At 40.1% G+C, this 20,762-nt stretch overlaps 2 protein-coding genes across 2 annotated transcripts in view; both read right to left on the reverse strand.

Moving 5' to 3' along the window:
* The window catches only part of LOC149247119 (Protein kinase superfamily protein), a 250,869-nt gene that overhangs the window by 92,124 nt on the left and 137,983 nt on the right, over positions 1-20,762 (reverse strand). The window lies entirely within an intron of this gene.
* On the reverse strand, positions 15,991-18,548 carry LOC149247120 (uncharacterized). The gene is made up of 3 exons (XM_089457539.1): positions 17,066-18,548; positions 16,810-16,951; positions 15,991-16,685 (listed from the first exon to the last, which is right to left on the reverse strand). Exons 1-3 carry the CDS (start codon positions 18,546-18,548, stop codon positions 16,181-16,183), a joined length of 2,130 nt encoding a protein of 709 aa, XP_089313665.1. The 3' UTR covers positions 15,991-16,180.

The raw sequence follows: 20,762 nt of genomic DNA on the forward strand, positions 1-20,762 counted from the left end.
ATCTAAATTAAAATTTTAAAAAAAATTACAAAATCTAATCTAAAAATAAAATGAACCTTTTCATATTTTTTATTTTTTTTTTATTTTTTTATTTTTTTTTTTCACATTTTCAAAACAGAACTTTATATTAAAATCTAATTATAAACTAAGCTATAGTCAAAACTAAAATCAAAATCTAATTTAAAAAAATCTCAACCCCAACTAAAGATTAGACACAAATTAAAATCTACCTAAAAATCTAAGTTAAATTTAAACCTAAGACTAAATAGAAATCTATATAAAAAACTATACAAAGCTAAAGCAAACCAAATCGAAATTATATCTACGTTAATAAAAATCAAAACACATCGAATTTATTTTTTTTTTTTTGGAATTTTATTTAAAATACAAATGAAAACGAAACCTAAGAGAAATTCTAACTAAAACATAAAAAAATTAGTCTGAATAAAAGTCAAAAGGCGTGAAACGGAAGTCATCAAAACACATTGAGAAAAATCGTGACCGGAAACCCTAGCCGTCAACAGTTGAATACGATAATGCTATGCTTTAGAAATGATTCGAATGAAGGCACAGATTGCAGGGATTTTGATAATCGATTTTACCTGCTACGCAAATGGAGAAATGCTTACCAAATTTCGTGACCCTGCTACAGATATATACACCCAAGCCGCTTGCGTCTGGTGCTGAAGAAACCGATGTTGAATGATACCAGAAATCTGCAAATTTCCAATGGCGGGATGCTTCTTCGATAGCTAACTCTGGCTCGGACGGCAGATAGAGATAACACAGCGGCATGAGAAAATCGATTTCGGCTTTAACGCTTGCAGGTTAACAGCGTGGATAAAGGCACATTCGTTTTTTAAAAGAATGTTCATCGCTTGTCCAGAAATCTGAGGGTTTTGAGCGATTAGATCTGTTATCTCACTCCTCGTGAATTTGCTTGACCCATCCGTGTGTAAATGGAGATCATACACCAATGAAAATCCACTGTTTGTCTGACGTGATGAAAGGCTTATGATCGAAATTTTGCTGAAGCCCTTTGCTCGGAGGCTTTGGCGCGCTCCTTATTACCAGCCAAGAGTTTTGACGGCAGCTAAGGATTTTTCAGGGTCACAAAAAATTTTCCAACGGCCTCTACATATTTAACTTGCAGCTGTCAATACCTTCTACGCAAAAATGCTCACTGCTGTCACACAGGAATGATGGCTCTAAACAGTGAAACACGCCGTCATTTACACATTCTCGATAGATCAAACTATTGCAGTTACGTTGAAACTCTTTGTGCGCAGGCAAAGAAAGGCTTCCATACGCCCCCACGGCTAAATCAGAAATAGGAGTATTGGCGCATAATAGTCATTTTAAGCTGCTGGTCAAGAAATGAGAAACTGCTCCAGAAGTAAGCCGGTATCTGCAATTGCAAAAAGACAAAACCCTAATGAAAAATTTGTAACCCTAAAGCAAAATTTTCAAAACCCTAGATTAGCTGATTAATGTACAGATTTTGGCCCTTTAACAGCCAGATCCACCAATATGCACAGAAATATTTAAAGAAACAGAAAATTCAGATTTTCACTGTGATGGAACTCAGAAAAAATATCTCATGCAAATCAGATAAATAAACCGAATGATAGGCCCAGGATCAAATCCAACTGGGCTCAGCAAGAAATGCTTGTGGGAGTTGGCTGGTTCAGCCGAGAACTTCCCCGAACGCCCACCAAATCTTCTTCAGGAAGGGTTTTTCTGCACAGCTCAGAAACAACCATCAGTAAAGAGGGCAAGGATGCTGCTAGATCTCAGGAAGTAATGAAGATACCTGCCATTACTTCAGAAACCCTAACAGCACCCAAACCCTAGCAAGTGAGCAAGATACCTGTACCCACAATACTCTACAAAAGCTATTATTAACAGCTGAAAATAACATATGCAGAAAATTAAAACAATCTCACAGCATTTCAAGAGAGTAACACCAGCAAGATATGGACCCCAAAGTCTTCTTTATTAACCAGAAACAGATTTACAAGAGAGCTTTTTCAGTCTTTGACTCACAGATCCAATGACTTGAAATGACCCCCTAAGACCCTATATAAAGGAAATGATCTTAACGGCTAGTTCGAGTGATCCATGTAGAAATGATCTCGACCGTTGATGAGGATCAAGACATCTCTTGATCTCATCCGTCGATTTATTAACTTAAAATATTATTATTTTATTAGTTAGGGTTTTTTGCTTGATTTTTTTTTTTTTTTTTTTTAATTTTTTATTATTTTTCATTATTTTATTATTTTTATTCATTTTTTAATTTTTTAATTCATTTTAAAATGGATCACTGAACTAAACCTTCGGAAACATCACCTAGGACCTAGGACTTAAGACTCATGAGGGGATTTAAAACATTTCTCGACCCTCAGGACACGTTACATCATGACTTTTACAAAATTACATCTTAAGGGACAAATCCATTTAATACAGACCCTCACAAAACACCCAGCTCTGCGACACAACGATAATCTAGCAGATCAACACACTAGGATTCTCCTAAAGTTCAAATGACAAAATCAATCCCGGCTTTGGGGTCAGGTTTGAAGGAAAACTCTGCCGATCCGTGGATCGGTGAGACAAAAAACCTTCCAGGATGTAGATTATCATCAGAAAGTTAGGTCCACCTAGGCAAATTACATACATGACTTCATGTCTGCTAAGATTATTTACAGTTAATACATGCAGATTGGGTTTACAATCAAAAAAGATCAAACTGCTGATGATGGCAGGATGGCACGGACATGCTGCTCAGGAGCTACCCCTCTGCCAACAGAAAGGAGGTGTACTGCATGGGCAGTTGACCAGTAGTGGTCAACACCACCAATCAACCAGAACTCCCAACCCATCTCGCCATGTAACATGTCAAGACCACATCTCCAAGTCCTCAGCTAAACCCTCTGCTCCATGATCTAGACACCAACTCTCTCTTAGTTGCTTCATTGTGAACACTTTGATTCACTGTCCCATAAAAATAGCTTAGACACGCTTTGATACCATGTTTTTTTTCCACGATCCTGGTGTCTGGGATAGAATTTTAAATCACTGACACTACCAAACCAAGAATCACAACAAAGCTAATTTGCACAGCGAAATATAAACAACAGTAAATCTACTAGTGCACAAGATATACACAACTTTTTACACAATTTTTACAATAACCCAACTTCGTTATATTAATCAACCTGAATAATACAACAGTCTAGGGCTCCTGTACTAGGCATAATGGCCCTCACACATCCACTGATACAAGAATACAAAACTGAGGTTTGGTGTCAGTCCATCGACAACCAATTTGCCCTCAACAAGATACTCTGACCATCTGGTTCTCGCATGCTCTCTCAGCTCCTCTCGGTCGTACCCTATACCTGCCCGGTCTGTCAGCTCCTAATCTACAGCAACACCAATCTACCTCTATCAATGATCCAAGTCTCTCTGGCCACTGAACCCCGACTGTCAATCTGCTCTCTAGTTGTGCCTTAGTCCATCAAGGACACAACTCATTGAGACTCCTGTCAAGTTGTTCACAACTCTGTCTCTGAACAACTCACAACTGCCCACTGTTGCTCCTCAGTTACTCAAGGACTTCAGCCCACTATAGTCTTTCTGCGCTGCCCTAATGAAGACTAACATAGGGCACGGAGGGCTACCACCTATCACCGCAAGATGTCCATTTCTCACAATGAACACGAGCTAGGAGGATTGCCCATCTTCTATTATAGATGTCCTTCTCCACACACAAGTCTAGGGCTACTCAAAAATCTTCTTGGTTGATCAGACCCTTGAGCTCTTCTTTTGCCACTCTAGCAACAACCTAAGTCCATGAAGATGGTGCACATTGGGCCCCAACTTCGGCACTAACAGGATGTCCTCCAACAAACCATAAATGCCCAATCCACTATCCACACTTGGTCCACTCTCATGCTACCATCAACCAGACCACGAGTGACCAATCCTCATTGTAGCATCGGCTCCTGGTTAGGGCATCCAACCACCTAGGAAACCCTTCCTCTTGGCGGCTAACAGACTTCCAAACCGTCCTCTCCTAGGACACCATCCACTAGCATCAATTCAACCTTAACACATCAATACAATACATACCTAGACCTGCGCAGCGTCTGCGTCACCCTGATGCAATCTGCTACACGCTCAACCCTCACTCGCGTTCCTGCACTCGCGTGTTTCTGCACTCGTGTGTTTCTGCACTCGCGTGTTCCTGCACTCGCGTTCCTGCGCTCACGCGTTCTTACACTCGAGCGTTCCCGCACTCACACGTTCCTGCACTCGCGTGTTCCTGCACTCGTGCGCTCTTGAACTCGCATTCTTGCACTCACACGTTCCTGCACTCGCGTTCTTGCATTAGCATTGCCCGCACTTGAGTTGCCTACACTCACACTGCCTTTCTTGATGTGTAGACTATGAAAGATGCTTCTTGGATATGTTAAATGACTCTCCTTCGCCTTATATTTATACACAATACAAAGGCTCCATCAAATCACATGTGTGGGCTTGACAACTTGTCACAAGGTCTCTAAACTCCTAGCAGACCTTTGACCAAACCCACACATTAACTTCAAAAATTCATATCTCAAGTTCTAGACCTCAAATTTGAGTGATTTTTTATGCTCCTGGTTGCTCTCGGGATTCCCTATCACCTCAAATCATCACATGTCCAAAACTCCTCATGGATTCACACCCATATGCTCGGGTGCAAAGCCCACAAGCTTGGGTTTCACGCCCACAAGCCACACTTGTGTGCCAACTCCTCCACAACCCTCAAGCCTAGGGTTTGGAGTACCTCCCAAGCTACAAATCTCAACAAGTACATGACCCAAGAATGCTTATCCAAGATGCTTATCCAATCCACCATTCCCCTTATCCATGTCCATGTACTTAACTTACGATATCAATCCTAATCCATCACAATACCTAACACAAGGAGAACCAATGTGTTGGAAATAATACTGAGAGGGGGGGTGAATCAGTATTATCAAATTCTTTTCAATATACCTTCCAGATTTATACTTTAATTTATTCTTCAGATATTGATCATTAATTTGTCAGTGCCATATAATAATGAACAAGAACAAGAAAAATAGATAGGCACACCAAAGAACACCAGATATAAGGTGGAAACCCAATGTGGGTGAAAACCACCTGCTGCAATATGTCTCTATCTTCTTTCAATTAGAAACTTCTTTTACAAGGATTTTGTACTGGTGCAGTCCTTTACCAGTACGCAGACTGCAACCTGCAGAGAGCTACAACTCTCTCTCGTTTTCCAGTCTCTCCTGGAAGGGAGCTACAACCCCCTTTGCTCTTTTACTTCTTTAAGGACCACATTTCATTAATTTTCAAACTAGATCCAAGAAGATCAAATAATCATCAAGTACATGCAAATCACCCAATCTCCTTATACAAGCAACCAATGAATCACCCAACTTCTCAGAATGTTGTAAACAGAAAAGTAATACCAGAAATCTAAACCCAGAACTCTGCAGCAATAGATAAATATAGCCAACAAATATTTCAAGATAGGTCCGCAACTTCACCAATAGTGGCCTGCGAATACCCGCAGCTCTTCTGTGTCTAAAATGCGCAGATCCGCACCTGGTTGGTCTACTACTCTGCGTATCTCCGCACCACTTGTTCAGCTTCCCTGTGTACCTCTGCTCAGATCCGCACCTGCACTGCCCGCCTGACAGCGTACCTCCGCAACTTGTTCTTTTGTTTCCTCGCGTACCTCCGCACTGCACCTTCTCCTGCGTTGTGTACCCCCGCACTCACGCCGTGGATCGCCTGCGAACCTCTGATTAGGGCCAAATTAACAGCCTTCCAATGTGCCACAGACAGTCAGATCCATAGATCTGATCATGCGCCCGAGAGATCACGACTTATCAATAGATTCGCCTTAAGTTTTCTCCTTGATTTAGATCTAGCTTTTAAAACCAATCACCCAAAATTTCAGATCTTAAGATATTCAAATTTCACAAGTGTCTAGCCAAGTGATCTCTTTTCTTTTTTATAGGCAAGCCCTTATTCAAACCATGGGACAAAACCATCGAAAACCAATACAAGGGATCCAAATAGGGGTTCAAATAATTTAGATCCTATACCACGGACTAAAACCATAGGATCATGAACGACGGGCTAAATACCAAGGGCCAAACATAAGAAACCCCACGTGAGCGCGCTTCTCTGCATTGGAGTGAGAGAACTGGGGGACCGCACCTTATGAACAGATAACCCGCGGGTATGTCCGCACTTCCTGAACGGCGAACCTGCGGGTCCACACCTTTTGAACGATGCACCTGCGAACCTCTTATTTTCCATCATTTTGAGAGCCTGAAACAGAGTTTTGCCACTTGAGTGAGTTGCCATCAAGTACAACACCTGTACCAGAGAGCCAAACCAGAATCATAATGCCAACAATCTCCCCCTTTGGACTTGATGGCAACCTCAAGATCCTCAACGTCATTCTCCCCCTTTGACATCAAGGGCAAAGGGTTATGCTCCCCCTGAGAACATGCTTAGGCCTTTGCTTTGCTGATCATGCTCCCCCTGACTAAAGATCAGATCTGCAAAAGAAAAATTTCTTCAAGAAGAACCATAATCCACCATACACCATAGATGACCGTGAAAGAGATAGAGACATATTGCAGCAATATTCAGATCAACATCCATGTTCTCCTTCTATACTTCCTCCAAGATCTTCTACCATAATGCCAACAATGCATTATTAGAAGAATATATGCTCCCCCTGAACCTGTGCCATTCGATCTTCGACCAATCCGCAACCCAGCAAATGTATGCGTATACCCCATATGAAACTTGCATACAACCAACAATCTCTTAAACAGATGAGATATATGCTCCCCCTGAACCTGTGCCATTCGATCTTCGACCAATCCGCAACCCAGCAAATGTATGCGTATACCCCATATGAAACTTGCATACAACCAACAATCTCTTAAACAGATGAGATTCAACAACAGGATGATGCATCAACAACCCCAGCTTTTGCTTGAGGTATTCAAAGGTCTCCCTGGGCAATGGTTTGGTGAGTATATCAACAACTTGTTCCTTAGAAGGAACATACTCCAACTTGACCTTTTGTTCAAGCACTTGTTCCCTGAGAAAGTGATACTTGATCGGTATGTGCTTGGTCTTTGAATGCATGACTGGGTTCTTTGAAATGCTGATTGCACTTGTATTATCACATAAGATGGAGATAGGTGGAGTACAAGTGATCTGAAAATCCTGCAAGGTCTGCATCATCCAAAGGAGTTGAGTGCAGCAAGATGCAGCAGCCACATATTCTGCTTCAGCTGTAGATAAAGCAATCGAACTCTGTTTCTTGCTGAACCAAGATACTAATCTAGAACCCATAAAAAATGCACCACCACTTGTGCTCTTCCTATCATCCACGCTTCCGGCCCAATCTGCATCTGTATAAGCATGAAGTGTGAGATTTGTATCTCTAAGATACCATAAGCCATAGTTTTGAGTTCCTTGAAGGTACTTGAAAATTCTCTTCACTGCCTGAAGATGAGTTTCCTTTGGATTTGCCTGAAATCTTCCAACTATTCCCACTGCATGCATGATGTCTGGTCAGGTACCTGTCAAATAAAGAAGACTTCCAATCATAGATCTGTAGGTTGGTTGATGCACTGCTGCTGATTCATCATTTGCACTGAGGCTACATCCTGTGACCATGGGGGTACATACTGGTTTTGCATCTTCCATGCCATATTTCTTCAAAATCTGCTTGAGATACTTGGTTTGAGACAAGAAGATCCCGCCTTCATTTTGTTGGATTTGCAGTCCAAGAAAATATGTCAGTTCTCCAAGCAAAGACATTTCGAATTCTTTCTGCATCACCAAGACAAAGCTTTGACTCATAGCTTCTTCATTGCTGCCAAAGATAATATCATCTACATACACAACAAGTATTAGTAATTTGTCATTTTCAATTTTTATATAGAGATTGCTATCTGTTGATCCCTTTGAAAAACCTTGTTGATGAAGATATTTGTCCAAGCGGTAGTACCAAGCCCTTGGAGCCTGTTTAAGACCATAGAGAGCCTTTTTTAGTCTGCATACAAGATTTGGATCATTCCCAAGGATGAACCCATCTGGTTGCTCAATGTACACTTCTTCTTCTAAGTCTCCATTCAGAAAGACTGATTTTACATCCATTTGAAATACTTTGAACTTCTGAAAGCTTGAGAGAGCAAGGAACATTCGGATGGCCTCAACTCTAGCAACGGGAGCAAAAGTTTCTTCAAAGTCTATTCCTCCTTGTTGAGCATACCCTTTACAAACAAGTCTAGCCTTGTTTCTAATTACTTCCCCATTTTCATTCAACTTATTTTTAAAGATCCATTTTGTCCCTATGACATTCTTATCTTTTGGTTTAGGAACCAACTCCCAAGTGTTGTTCTTTTCGATATGCTCAAGTTCTTCATCCATTGCCTTGACCCAACATTCATCTTTGCATGCCTCTCTTACATTTTGTGGTTCAGTGGAGGAGAGTAACGCCAAATAGCTTGAGGCTTCTGCAATTGTTCTTCTTGTTTGTACACCTGCCTCTTTCTGCCCCAAAATCTGAGATTCTGGATGATTCTTCTGAACGTACTTGGATGGAGTCTTCTCTTCTATCCTTATCTATTCCTCTGGTGCCTCTTGAGGTTCTTCTTCATCATCAATCTGATTTGGAGAGTAGTTTTCATCTTCTTAGATATTTTCATAATTTACTTGCCTAGGAATGTATCCTTTTTCATCAACCACTACATCAATGCTGTCAACAATTCTTCCAAGTCTTCTATTGTAACACTTATATGCTTTGCTGTGGGGAGAATAACCAAGGAGAATGCCTTCATCTGCTCTAGGGTCAAGTTTGCCAAGCTGTTCATCATTATTCTTAATATAGCATTTGCTTCCAAAAATTTTGAAATGTTTTACCGATGGAGTCTCACCATACCAGAGCTCATGAGGAGTTTGAGTGCTGTTCACTCGGACATTTGTTTTGTTGAGAATAACAACCGCAGCAAAAGCAGCTTCACCCCAGAAGGTTGCGGGAGTCCCAGACTCATCAAGCATAGCACGAGCCATTTGTTGGACCGTTCTGTTCATCCTTTCCACCACTCCATTTTGCTGAGGAGTCATGGCTGTAGAGAATTCCCTTCTTATTCCATGTTCTTCACAGAAATCGAAAAATTCATTTGAGGTAAACTCCCCACCTCTGTCGGACCTGAGGCACTTAATTTTGTGATCTGATTCGTTTTCAACCAAGGCTTTGAAAGATTTGAATTTTTCGAATGCTTCGTCCTTGTGTTTCATAAGTCCCAACCAAACCATCCTGGAGAAGTCGTCAATGAATAATATAAAATATTAAAAATAATATTAAATAATATTAAATAAATGATATTAATTTATAAAATTAAAATTAAAATTAAGTTTCATTATAAATTTGTCTGGCCGACCTGTGCTGTTCCTTTGATATTCATCCCTCATGAGTGTTTATTCCCTCCATCTGGCTCTTCTTTTATCATCTTTATCATCTTTCTCTTTACCCTGATGATGGATCCCATTTGGGATTCGAAACGTTGGTGTAAAAACTCTATTACCGTGGATTCTCCGGTCAAAAATTCAAAAAGCACAAACCACAGATCCCTAAAATCCAATATAAAGTATTCTTCTCCTCGAGGTGACCTTGTCCTAAATGGACCACATACATCTTGTATGGACTAGTTCAAGAGGCCTGCTTGCTGATCCTTCCTTCTCAGGTAAGTGATTTCTGGTTTGCTTACCAAACTAACATGATTTGCATATGTTGTTGTCTGGAATTTTGATATCTGGAAGACCACGAACTGCCTGGTATTTGCATGCTTTCCTTATTTGTGAAAAGCTTAGATGCCCCAACCTCCAGTGCCATAACCAATGTTCATCATCTTTGCTCAAATAGCATTGTTGTTGTCCTTCTTCAAATATGTATAGATTATTTGGAGTTCTTCAACCTTTGATCACTGTTTTTCTTGTATCAAGATCACGAACACTACATCCATTTGATCGAAATATTACCTCTGTTCCTTGATCGCACATCTGACTGACACTTAGTAGATTATGCTTCAAGCCATCAACATACAAAACATTTCCAGCTTTGACCTTTTCTTTCAACTGAGCAGTGCCTTTTCCTTTTATGGCTGCAGGGGTATCATTTCCAAAAGAAACTTTCTTTCCCTTTTCTAAAGCAGTATATGATTCAAGTTTTTCTTTATCACCTGTCATATGCTTCGAACATCCGCTGTCGATGTACCATAGATTTTCTTGTCCTTCTGCATAAAATGCTATCCCACATCTTTCTGTTTGTGGTTCCTTTATTCTCCATGTTCTAGTGCTTGAGGCTTGTTCCTTTGTCTGCCGAAACCTACTCCTGCATTCAAAATCTTCATGACCGAAGTTATTACAAATAGAACATTCAATTTCATTTTCAAGGGCAGAAAAGTTGTTATAGGTCCTTTTCGTAATCCCAGTCATACTTCTTTGTTTTTGAGCTTCTCTAGTCATGATTGTCTTATAAGCAACACATTGAGCTGCTTTGTGACCGAAGTTATGGCAAGAGAAACATTGGCCATTGAAGAAACTTCTGCGATTATCAAATCTACCAGCCAAATGATTGTAATTTCTATTGTCATCCATTCTTGAAGCAAATTGAGAAGTTTTTACCTGTGGCTGGTTGTAGCTTTTGTTCACCCTTAAGATGGATTGCCCCTGGTTTACCTGGTAGTCTTTGTTTGTTCTTGATGTACTTCGTCCCTGCCTTACCTGGTGATCTCCATTGGGCTTTTGCTCATTCCTCCTTGCTGCATCAAGATAACTCTTTGAGGTGGATGCTTGAGATGTTTCTCCATTATAACCCAGACCTGTCTTGAGTAGTGGAGAACGTTGTACATTGATAATCTCATCCAGAGTTTCAGATCCTTTAACAAATTTAAGATTAAGAGCCTTTGTTTTCTCAATTTCTTTTCTAAGGCCAACAATTTCACATTCTAACTTCTCAAGAGATTTTTCTTTTTCATCAAGTTGGAATTGCAGAGTATCAATGATCATATCTTTTTCTTCTAAACATATTTTGAGTCGAGAAATCTCTTCATAAAAACCATCTACATCTATAGCGTCCATGTAATCATCATCTTCAAAGGCCATTAAAAGTTTATAATCATTACCTCGTTCATCTTCGTCACTATTTGATAGGCCATCACTGTCTTCATGAGTGTAGTAACTTTTCTTAGTTGCATTCTGTTTCTTGTTCCATCTAATAGGTTCCTTCCCTTTGTCAATCTTATCCTTGTGAGGACATTTGGCAGCATAGTGACCGACTCTTCCACAAGCAAAGCATTTGAAAAGTAACTTACCTCATAAACGACCAGTACCTCGTTCAAGATTTCTGACAAAATTTCATTCTTCTTCTTCTTCTGACACGTGTGCTGACTCATAGTACTCTCCTTTGCCTGAAGCCTTGAAGGCAGCTTCTCTCCTGTCTGATGGACCTCCTTTCCTCATTTCATAAGCAATTAGAATTCCGTGCAGCTGTGACATTTTAAGGCTTTGTAGATTCTCTTTTTCTTCTATTGCAGAAACTTTAGATCCAAACCTAGGGGACAAAGATCTTAGAACTTTTTCAACCACAACAGCCTCTTTTATTTCTTCACCCAAATTTTTCATACAATTAACAATCTCATCTACACGAAGAAAATAGTTAGCCACACTTTCATCATTATACATCCTGAGATTTTCATACTGAATCCTGAGGGTTTGAAGTTTTGCTCGTTTTACCTGATCATCTCCTTCATAGCTCAGAACAATCTTGTCCCATATCTCTTTTGCGGATTTAAACTGCATTACCTTGACAAATTCTGATTGAGATAGGCATCCTAATAGAGTATTGACCGCCTTTGCATTTGTTTCATATTTCTTCTTCTCAGCCGGATCTGTAGGAGTTGCTGAAGGAAAAGTATACCATGTATCTATGATATCCCAGACTTTTGTACCAAGAGATTGAAGATAGGCAGTAACTCTTACCTTCCAATAAACAAAGTTTGTCCCATCAAAAATCGGTGGCCTGATTGATGCTTCCCTCTCGTAGTTGCTCATGATGAAAGATCTTTCTTCAAGCGATCAAGCTTCTTCTGAAGAACCTGCTCTGATACCAATTGTTGGAAATAATACTGAGAGGGGGGCTGAATCAGTATTATCAAATTCTTTTCAATATACCTTCCAGATTTATACTTTAATTTATTCTTCAGATATTGATCATTAATTTGTATGTCAGTGCCATATAATAATGAACAAGAACAAGAAAAATAGATAGGCACACCAAAGAACACCAAATATAAGGTGGAAACCCAATGTGGGTGAAAACCACCTGCTGCAATATGTCTCTATCTTCTTTCAATTAGAAACTTCTTTTACAAGGATTTTGTACTGGTGCAGTCTTTTACCAGTACGCAGGCTGCAACCTGCAGAGAGCTACAACTCTCTCTCGTTTTCCAGTCTCTCCTGGAAGGGAGCTACAACCCCCTTTGCTCTTCTACTTCTTTAAGGACCACGTTTCATTAATTTTCAAGCTGGATCCAAAAAGATCAAATAATCATCAAGTACATGCAAATCACCCAATCTCCTTATACAAGCAACCAATGAATCACCCAACTTCTCAGAATGCTGTAAACAGTAAAGTAATACCAGAAATCTAAACCCAGAACTCTGCAACAATAGATAAAAGACAGCCAACAAATATTTCAAGATAGGTCCGCAACTTCACCAATAGTGGCCTGCGAATACCTACAGCTCTTCTGTGTCTAAACTACGCAGATCCGCACCTGGTTGGTCTACTGCTCTGCGTATCTTCGCACCACTCGTTCTGCTTCCCTGCGTACCTCTGCTCAGATCCGCACCTGCACTGCCCGCCTGACAGTGTACCTCCGCGACTTGTTCTTCTGTTTCGCTGCGTACCTCGCACTGCGCCTTCTCCTGCGCTGCGTACCCCCCCACTCACGCCGTGGATAGCCTGCGAACCTCTGATTAGGGCCAAATTAACAGTCTTCCAATGTGCCACAGACAGTCAGATCCACAGATCTGATCATGCGCCCGAGAGATCACGACTTATCAATAGATTCGCCTTAAGTTTTCTCCTTGATTTAGATCTAGCTTTTAAAACCAATCACCCAAAATTTCAGATCTTAAGATATTCAAATTTCACAAGTGTCTAGCCAAGTGATCTCTTTTCCTTTTTATAGGCAAGCCCTTATTCAAACCATGGGACAAAACCATCGAAAACCAATACAAGGGATCCAAATAGGGGTTCAAATAATTTAGATCCTATACCACGAGCCAAAACCATAGGATCATGAACGACGGGCTAAATACCAAGGGCCAAACATAAGAAACCCCACATGAGCACGCTTCTCTGCATTGGAGTGAGAGAACTGGGGGACCGCACCTTATAAACGGATAACCCGCGGGTATGTCCGCACTTCCTGAATGGCAAACCTGCGGGTCCGCACCTTTTGAACGATGCACCTGCGAACCTCTTATTTTCCATCATTTTGAGAGCCTGAAACAGAGTTTTGCCACTTGAGTGAGTTGCCATCAAGTACAACACCTGTACCAGAGAGCCAAACCAGAATCATAATGCCAACACAATGTCCAACCTTACTCCCTCTCAAACTAAGAGGACAAATCCATGCTCACTCCCTCTCAAATAGGAAGAGTGCATCAAAAAGCCTCAACTTGAGTCGGAAGTACTCATACTTCCTTTACATCAGCTACCTGTTATTGTTGTAGCTTCCTCAACCAACCCTCTTATCATTGAATTTGCCCTATTGCAACCCACTGAACTAGGGCTCCCAATCTGCCTCCTAACAGTTCATGGCTTCTTCCATGATCCTGCACTTGAGGTCTTCACCTATTGCATCCTGCACTGTGTCCAGCACTACTTCCCACACTGCTTCTTGCCTTGAAGATAGTCCATCACACGATCCTTCAACTACTTGATCATCACAGTACAAGGTTAGTCAATACATTATCCAATCAATCTTGAACACAACTTGGTTGTCCTTTCCAAACTGGAGTTCTTCAATCAACCTTCAACATAATTTTTCCCTCTAGTTGCTTCTCCTGTTTCTCCAAGAAAGCCAACAATTAGGGTCTTTGATATGTCTTCTTATCAATGATTTGCCACACCAGATCCCTAAACTAGGGCTTCCATGAATCTATGCCTTTGCTATCTCTTGACTGCTCCAAGAATGACAAACTTAGGGCTTAATCAAACTGCCTTCTTGCACTACTTTACAATACCACAAGTCAATGCACATAAGGTCTTCAAACTGCCCTCTTATCAGTCCTCTTGCTGCGTTTAAGATGATTGACCTTAGGGTTTATATAAGCAACCTTCACACAACAATTTTGGTGCACTTAGGGCATCATCAACATCCCACACATAGTCAATTTTGGACTTTCAAAGAAGACATACCTAGGGCTTTATATGTAGCCCACTTGACTATGTTTTGTTACACATAAGACACATCAACTAGGGCTTACTTACCATCCCATACCATAGTGACATTATCATTTCAAAGCATAGTCACTAGGGCACACTTATTGTTGTTCAAACTCTTATTAAGATACCTACCTTGACATCAGCCCAACACTTCTTTTCCTCAAGGACTCGGCCACACTTTTTTCACCTCTACATAGCCAGCAAGTAACTTGGTTCTGTGATTAACATATTCAGTCCCAATAACCCGGACTGTTCTAGTCACTTGTGCACCATCTAAGGTAATTCGACCCTCATTTCACTTTCCTGAACTAGACACACAGTTATCCCTAACATCCTTTGTTCCACCTTAATTTAGCTTGGCCCCTTTCCAATATTCTCTAAGCTCTCTCGGCCTCATACACAACCACTAAAGGAAGTCTCAGCACTCTACTTTAGGTGGAAACAACTCGGCTTAACCATAGTTCAAGTGCACAAAAATATTGGTCCTTTCTTCACAGGATTGTAGTCTTTTGATCACAGAATAATGCTAAGAAGTTTCGGCCAGCGTCCCTCCTTGACTGTTATGAATAAAATATATATAAAAATAATGTAAATACCTAAGTCACAGGACACGTCCTCTAAGGTCCCGTGTCCCGTATTTAACGTGTCAGACACGAAAACGGCCCTAAAACGTGTCGAAAATGTTTTTCATCGTGTCCTGTAAAACGTAAAACGTATTCTCTGGTTTTCGTCATGTCCTTCATCTAGAAAACGCCTATTCCGTTGATCAAAAACGTTGCCCTAACGTTTTTCCTCCAGTTGAATACGTACCCCACTAAACCGTGTAGTTTAAAGCCCACGCAATGGATTTTTCCGGGTTCTTTTCGTCGTGTGCTGTCGTGTGGATGTTAACAACTAATGTGAATGTGGAGTTCTTCCATTTACTGGTATATATTATCCTGCATGTTCAGGTGATATCTATAGATCTTTCAATATGCTAATGCAAGTAGTTAATATTATCGGTAAAGAGTGCAAAATCCTTTCTTGCCATCTATGACATCCCTTAGTTGTCAACTTGTCTTATATCAATTATATGAGTTACAAGCATGCATATTTAGGATCTCTGGAGATCTGGATCATGCCTGTTTTTGTCCTTTGAGGTAACTGTTTTACCATCAGGTCCTTGCAACAGCAGCGGGTCCAGGGACTATATGTCACAATGTTGCACACATCGCGATCGGGATTTAATCGGCGCCGGGAAAAAATCGGAAAAATCGTTAAAATCGGGAAAAAATCGGGAAAAAATCGGAAAAAATCGTTTGGCACAAAAATATTCATTTTTTTTCATTTTTTTTTCAATTTTTTTAATATCTAAACCATCTACAACATAAAATAAATACATTGACACATAAATATGATAAAAAAACTAATATATAAGATGTTCAATATCATTTCTAGCGCTAAAATCACACATAACATTGAATCATGTCCTGAATAGTAAGTCCTGAGTCCCAAGTCCAACTCAGCCTCAAAATATCAACAAAAAATATGATAATGTATCTCATCATGTCATAATGTCATATACAATAAAATGAAAGTCTAATCCTATTGATTTCCTCTGCCCCTCTTGCGAGAATATGGCACAGCTTTCTCTTTCCCTCTAGATGTAGAAGCTGGTGCCTGTGGTGGTGGAAATGGCAGTGGAGTCTGACGTGCTCTAGAAGCTGAAGAACTAGTAGTAGCAGCTACAAGAGGCTGAGGTGGACGGAGACCACGTCCTCTACTGGTGGTAGTGGTAGCCCGGGTAGCCCGGGTAGGCGGTGTCACCTCCTCCTCCTGCTCCTCCAACTCCTCCTCCTCCTGCTCCTGCTCCTGCTCCTGCTCCTCCTCCTCCTCCTCCTCCTCCCCCTCCTCCTCCCCCTCATCCTGCACTAACCAATCCTCAGTGGGATCCATGAGAGGCCTCTCGGTCTCAACCCTCCATTCAGCAGTGGTGTCAATCCCATCCAATGAGATGGCTTCCGTATCAGGTGTCTTCTCTAGTTGTTTCACCCACAATCGAAGATTGTAGTAGACATAGACCATGTCATTAAGTCTATGGGACTCCAACCTGTACAAAGTTCATGAAATAATAAATTAATAATTAATATTATAAAAAAAATATTGTTTAAAACTTTAATGAATTCAAAAATTTATTTGGAAATTTGCAATATTTTAAATGTTTAAGTGTTAACCTATTGCGCTTCTTGTTGTGTATTTTTTCAAATACACTCCAATTGCGCTCACATCCCGAGGAGCTGCATGTTTGGCTGAGGATGCGCACGGCAAGATTTTGCAAAAGGGGTACTCTGCCACCATACATCTTCCACCATGCGTCTACAACAAAATTACAAAGAAAATTTTAAATAAACATAAGAAAAAAATGGAATTTGAAGAAACAATGAAATTTGAAACAAAGTTACAAAGTACATACTACAAACTAAAAAATACCTGGGATTTTAACCGTCCTATCATTGATAGCCATCTCAAAGCCAAATGTGCCACCTGACAACTTATATTGCTCAATTTGTCTAGAGACCTCCATACGTTCTTCTGGAGTTTTCACCATCTTCTGGACACAGGTTAATAATCCTTCCACGACCTCAACATCAAAATTAAACCCACATGCATAAGAAAATGCAGGGTTCAGGAAAAGGCCAGCAGCATGAATGGGACGATGGAGTGTGTTGTTCCATCGCTCATCAATGACCTTCCATAGAAGGAGTTGTCTCTGGAACCCATCATCTCCCTTGTCATCATAGTAGGACCGAATGGCTTCTTTGGCCCTATCCATGGCTTCATACAAATAGCCCATTGCGGGCTTCTCACCATCTACCAACCGAAGAACCTTTACCAAAGGTTCTGTGACAGCGCACACCTCCTGCACTCCCGCCCAGAAGTCTTCTTGGTATGAAACAAGTCTGCAGACGGCCTCTCCTTCTGGTTTGCGGCTCATTGGCGAAGAACGCCACTCCTCTGAAACAAACATTCTCTTCAAATCCCACATAGAATTCAAGAGGGATTGAAGAGATATGAAACTCGTCGCAAACCGTGTAATGGCGGGGCGCACCAACTCTTTGTTGTTGGTGCATTTTCTCATCAAGCTAAGCACAGATGTGTGATTGTAAATAAATTTTGTGATGGTTTTTGATGAGTCAACAGCCTCTTTGACAAAGGGAATTTTCCCTATGTCCTCTAACATCAAATCAATACAATGGGCAGCACAAGGTGTCCAAAATAAAGTAGGATGCCTGTCCATAAGCAATCTACCAGCAGCAACATAATTTGCAGCGTTGTCCGTTATGACTTGGACAACATTTTCTGCACCCACCTCCAAAATAAACACATCCAGCAAATCACATAAATTTTTTGCATCTTTGATTTGATGAGTTGCATCAACAGATTTGATAAACATAGTCCCCAAGAGACAACTAACCAAGAAGTTTATAAGGGTTCTCCCCTTTTGGTCAGTCCAACCATCTGACATAACAGTGCATCCTGTTTGTGCCCATGATGCCCTAAAATCCTCCAATCTTTGGGTGCAGTCACGCTTTTCATCTTGAAGAAGCCGGCCTCTGAAATCATGAAGAGAAGGGAGTTTGTACCCCGGGCCAACACTGGCAACAGCATCAAGAGTAGGTTGGAAAAATGGATTATTCCTTATAATGCTGAAAGGAATATCACTCCAGAGGAGAAATTTTGTCATCAACTTGTCAGCTTTTTCTTTTTCAGTTCTTTTCATCATTGAACCGATAGTTGGTTGTGAACCAGGTGTGGTTCGAGGAACAAAATATGATGATGCAGCAAACGGATTGACTGACGCTGCAGTAGAACCTGTGCCACTTGGCCCACTTCCTTCAACTGACCTTCTTAGTTGCCTTTTGAGTTCTTCTTTGGCATCTCTAGTGTGCTCTAATTCTCCCAATGCTCTCATGGCTTTTTGGATAATTTCAGCATTTGTCTTTAGACAGGGCCCCACATCACGTCCAGGGATTTGTGCAAGGTGGAACTTCAACCTGTACACCCCCCCGAATATTTCCTTTCCACACAACTTGCAAATCAAGTTTTGTCTATCATTCGGAGTTTTAGGGTCACCATATTCCCAGAAAGGATCCAATTTCCTTGGCATGTTTGTTTTTGAATTTTGAATTTGCAAACCTATGGAAAAATAAGGATTAGGAAATAGGAATTTAGGATTACATAAATGATAATAGTAAATAGTAAATACAAATTACAATTTAGCATTTGCAAAATTACAAGCTAATTATTTCCAAAATCCCAATTTGAATTTCTAAACCCAAAAAACAATGAAAAATCAAAAAAAATAAACAATGTTTAAAGAAAATGAGAAAATAAAAATCAAAAATTGGTTCTCATAGTCATAACAAATAACCCATCCCAAATCAATGAAAAATTTCTAAAAATTCTTTAAAAACAATGAAAAACAAAGTTTTTAGAGAACCAAAACAAAAAAAAATTAATCTACATACCTGGTTTATGGACAAATTCGCGATCTTGGCTTGGATTCCTCCTAAAATCGGCTCCCACAAGCGACGGCAACCCTCTCCCTCCCTTCTTCTCCTTCTCCTCCTTCTCCTCCGCGGCGGACTGCTGAATGAATAAACAAAAAATCGATTTTACATATAAAACCCCCGCTGCCCGCGCCTCCCGCGATTTTTTCCTTAAAAATCGCGATTTTTTCGATAAAAATCGTTAAAAAAAATTTCCGCCGATTTTTTGGATAAAAATCGCGATTTGAATCGGCATTTTGAAAAAATCGCGATTTTCCGATTTTATCGCGATTAAATCGCGATGTGTGCAACACTGATATGTCATACCTGACTAACAATATAATGCAAGTGGACGATTTCTTCTTCTAGCCCTGGTCTGTGGTCTAGCATATTTGTTTTTAAAGAAATCTGCAAGTCACTGTATTTCACTACTTGTAATAATGTAAAAACCCAAATGAGTCAAATAAGTTTTAACTTTTTTCTATTTTTTCCCAAAAGAAATCAAGCATGTTGCAACTTTTTTCTAATTTGATTAGATGAGCTGCAACCTGCAATTTAATATGGATAAAAAACTATATTTCGGTATATATATATATATATATATTTATTAAATATATATAAAACATGTCCCCCGTGTCTTGTTTCCAGGTCACTGCGTTTCGTATTGAATAGTTGTATTTACGTGTCCTCCGTGTCTCGTGTCCTCGATCATGTGACTTAGGTAAATACAAATAATAATAACAATCATAATAATGATTAATAAGTGATCATTAACTAGTGATTAGTATAGAAGAGGCATGTCTCTAAGGACATCACTGTTTATGAAAGGGCACCCGCCTAGGTATATAAGCAGGTCCTCATTTGTAATATCATCACATTATATCATATTCTTATTCAATACAATTTATATCCTCAATCGATATCTTCATATTCCAAGTTTTCTGGAGTGTTTAACCTGCTATTACGAACTTTGTTCGTAACATTGGTATCAAAGTTGTTCGATCCTCTGGCCGCTTAACCGCTACATAGAGGTAGTCTGATCTAGCTTTTGGCCATTAAGTCTTCGTCACCTATGTTATCGTCGCGATTGAGGCATTTCGCCACACAATTTTTGGAGTTTCTCTATTCTGTTGGTTTCGTCACTCAGGCCCTTGACCATTATAAAATAAAAATAAAAAATAAAATTATAAAATATTAAAAATAAATAAATAAAGATATATATATATATATATATAGAAAATACAACATACGGGAAAAAAATAGAATATATTAAAAATAAAAATAAAAATAGTTATAAAACAAATGTATGCATACATACAAAAGTTATATATAAGAAAATAAAAACAAACTTACCTGGCCAACAGACCACCGCCACACAGCCGCCTATTTTCCTGGCCCGACAACTAGTCTCTGGCCAACGCACAATTGTCGCTCAAACATTCGCAGTAGCAGCCAGCCACCCTGCATCGTTGTTGCCATATCACCCACAGACAATGTAACCATTTTCCGTCGTATGGACACCCGTCGAACAAGCATTACACCATTCCCTGATTCTATGTCGTCGTCGCTTGAATCCTGGCACTCCGCTATGGAATACCACAAAGTTGTCATCACATTGTTCCCATCTAAAACCATTA

This window comes from Pinus tabuliformis, chromosome 7, assembly GCF_031772625.1.
Source record: "Pinus tabuliformis cultivar Carrire ecotype Pingquan chromosome 7, CPIR1, whole genome shotgun sequence".
Lineage (NCBI taxonomy): Eukaryota > Viridiplantae > Streptophyta > Pinopsida > Pinales > Pinaceae > Pinus > Pinus tabuliformis.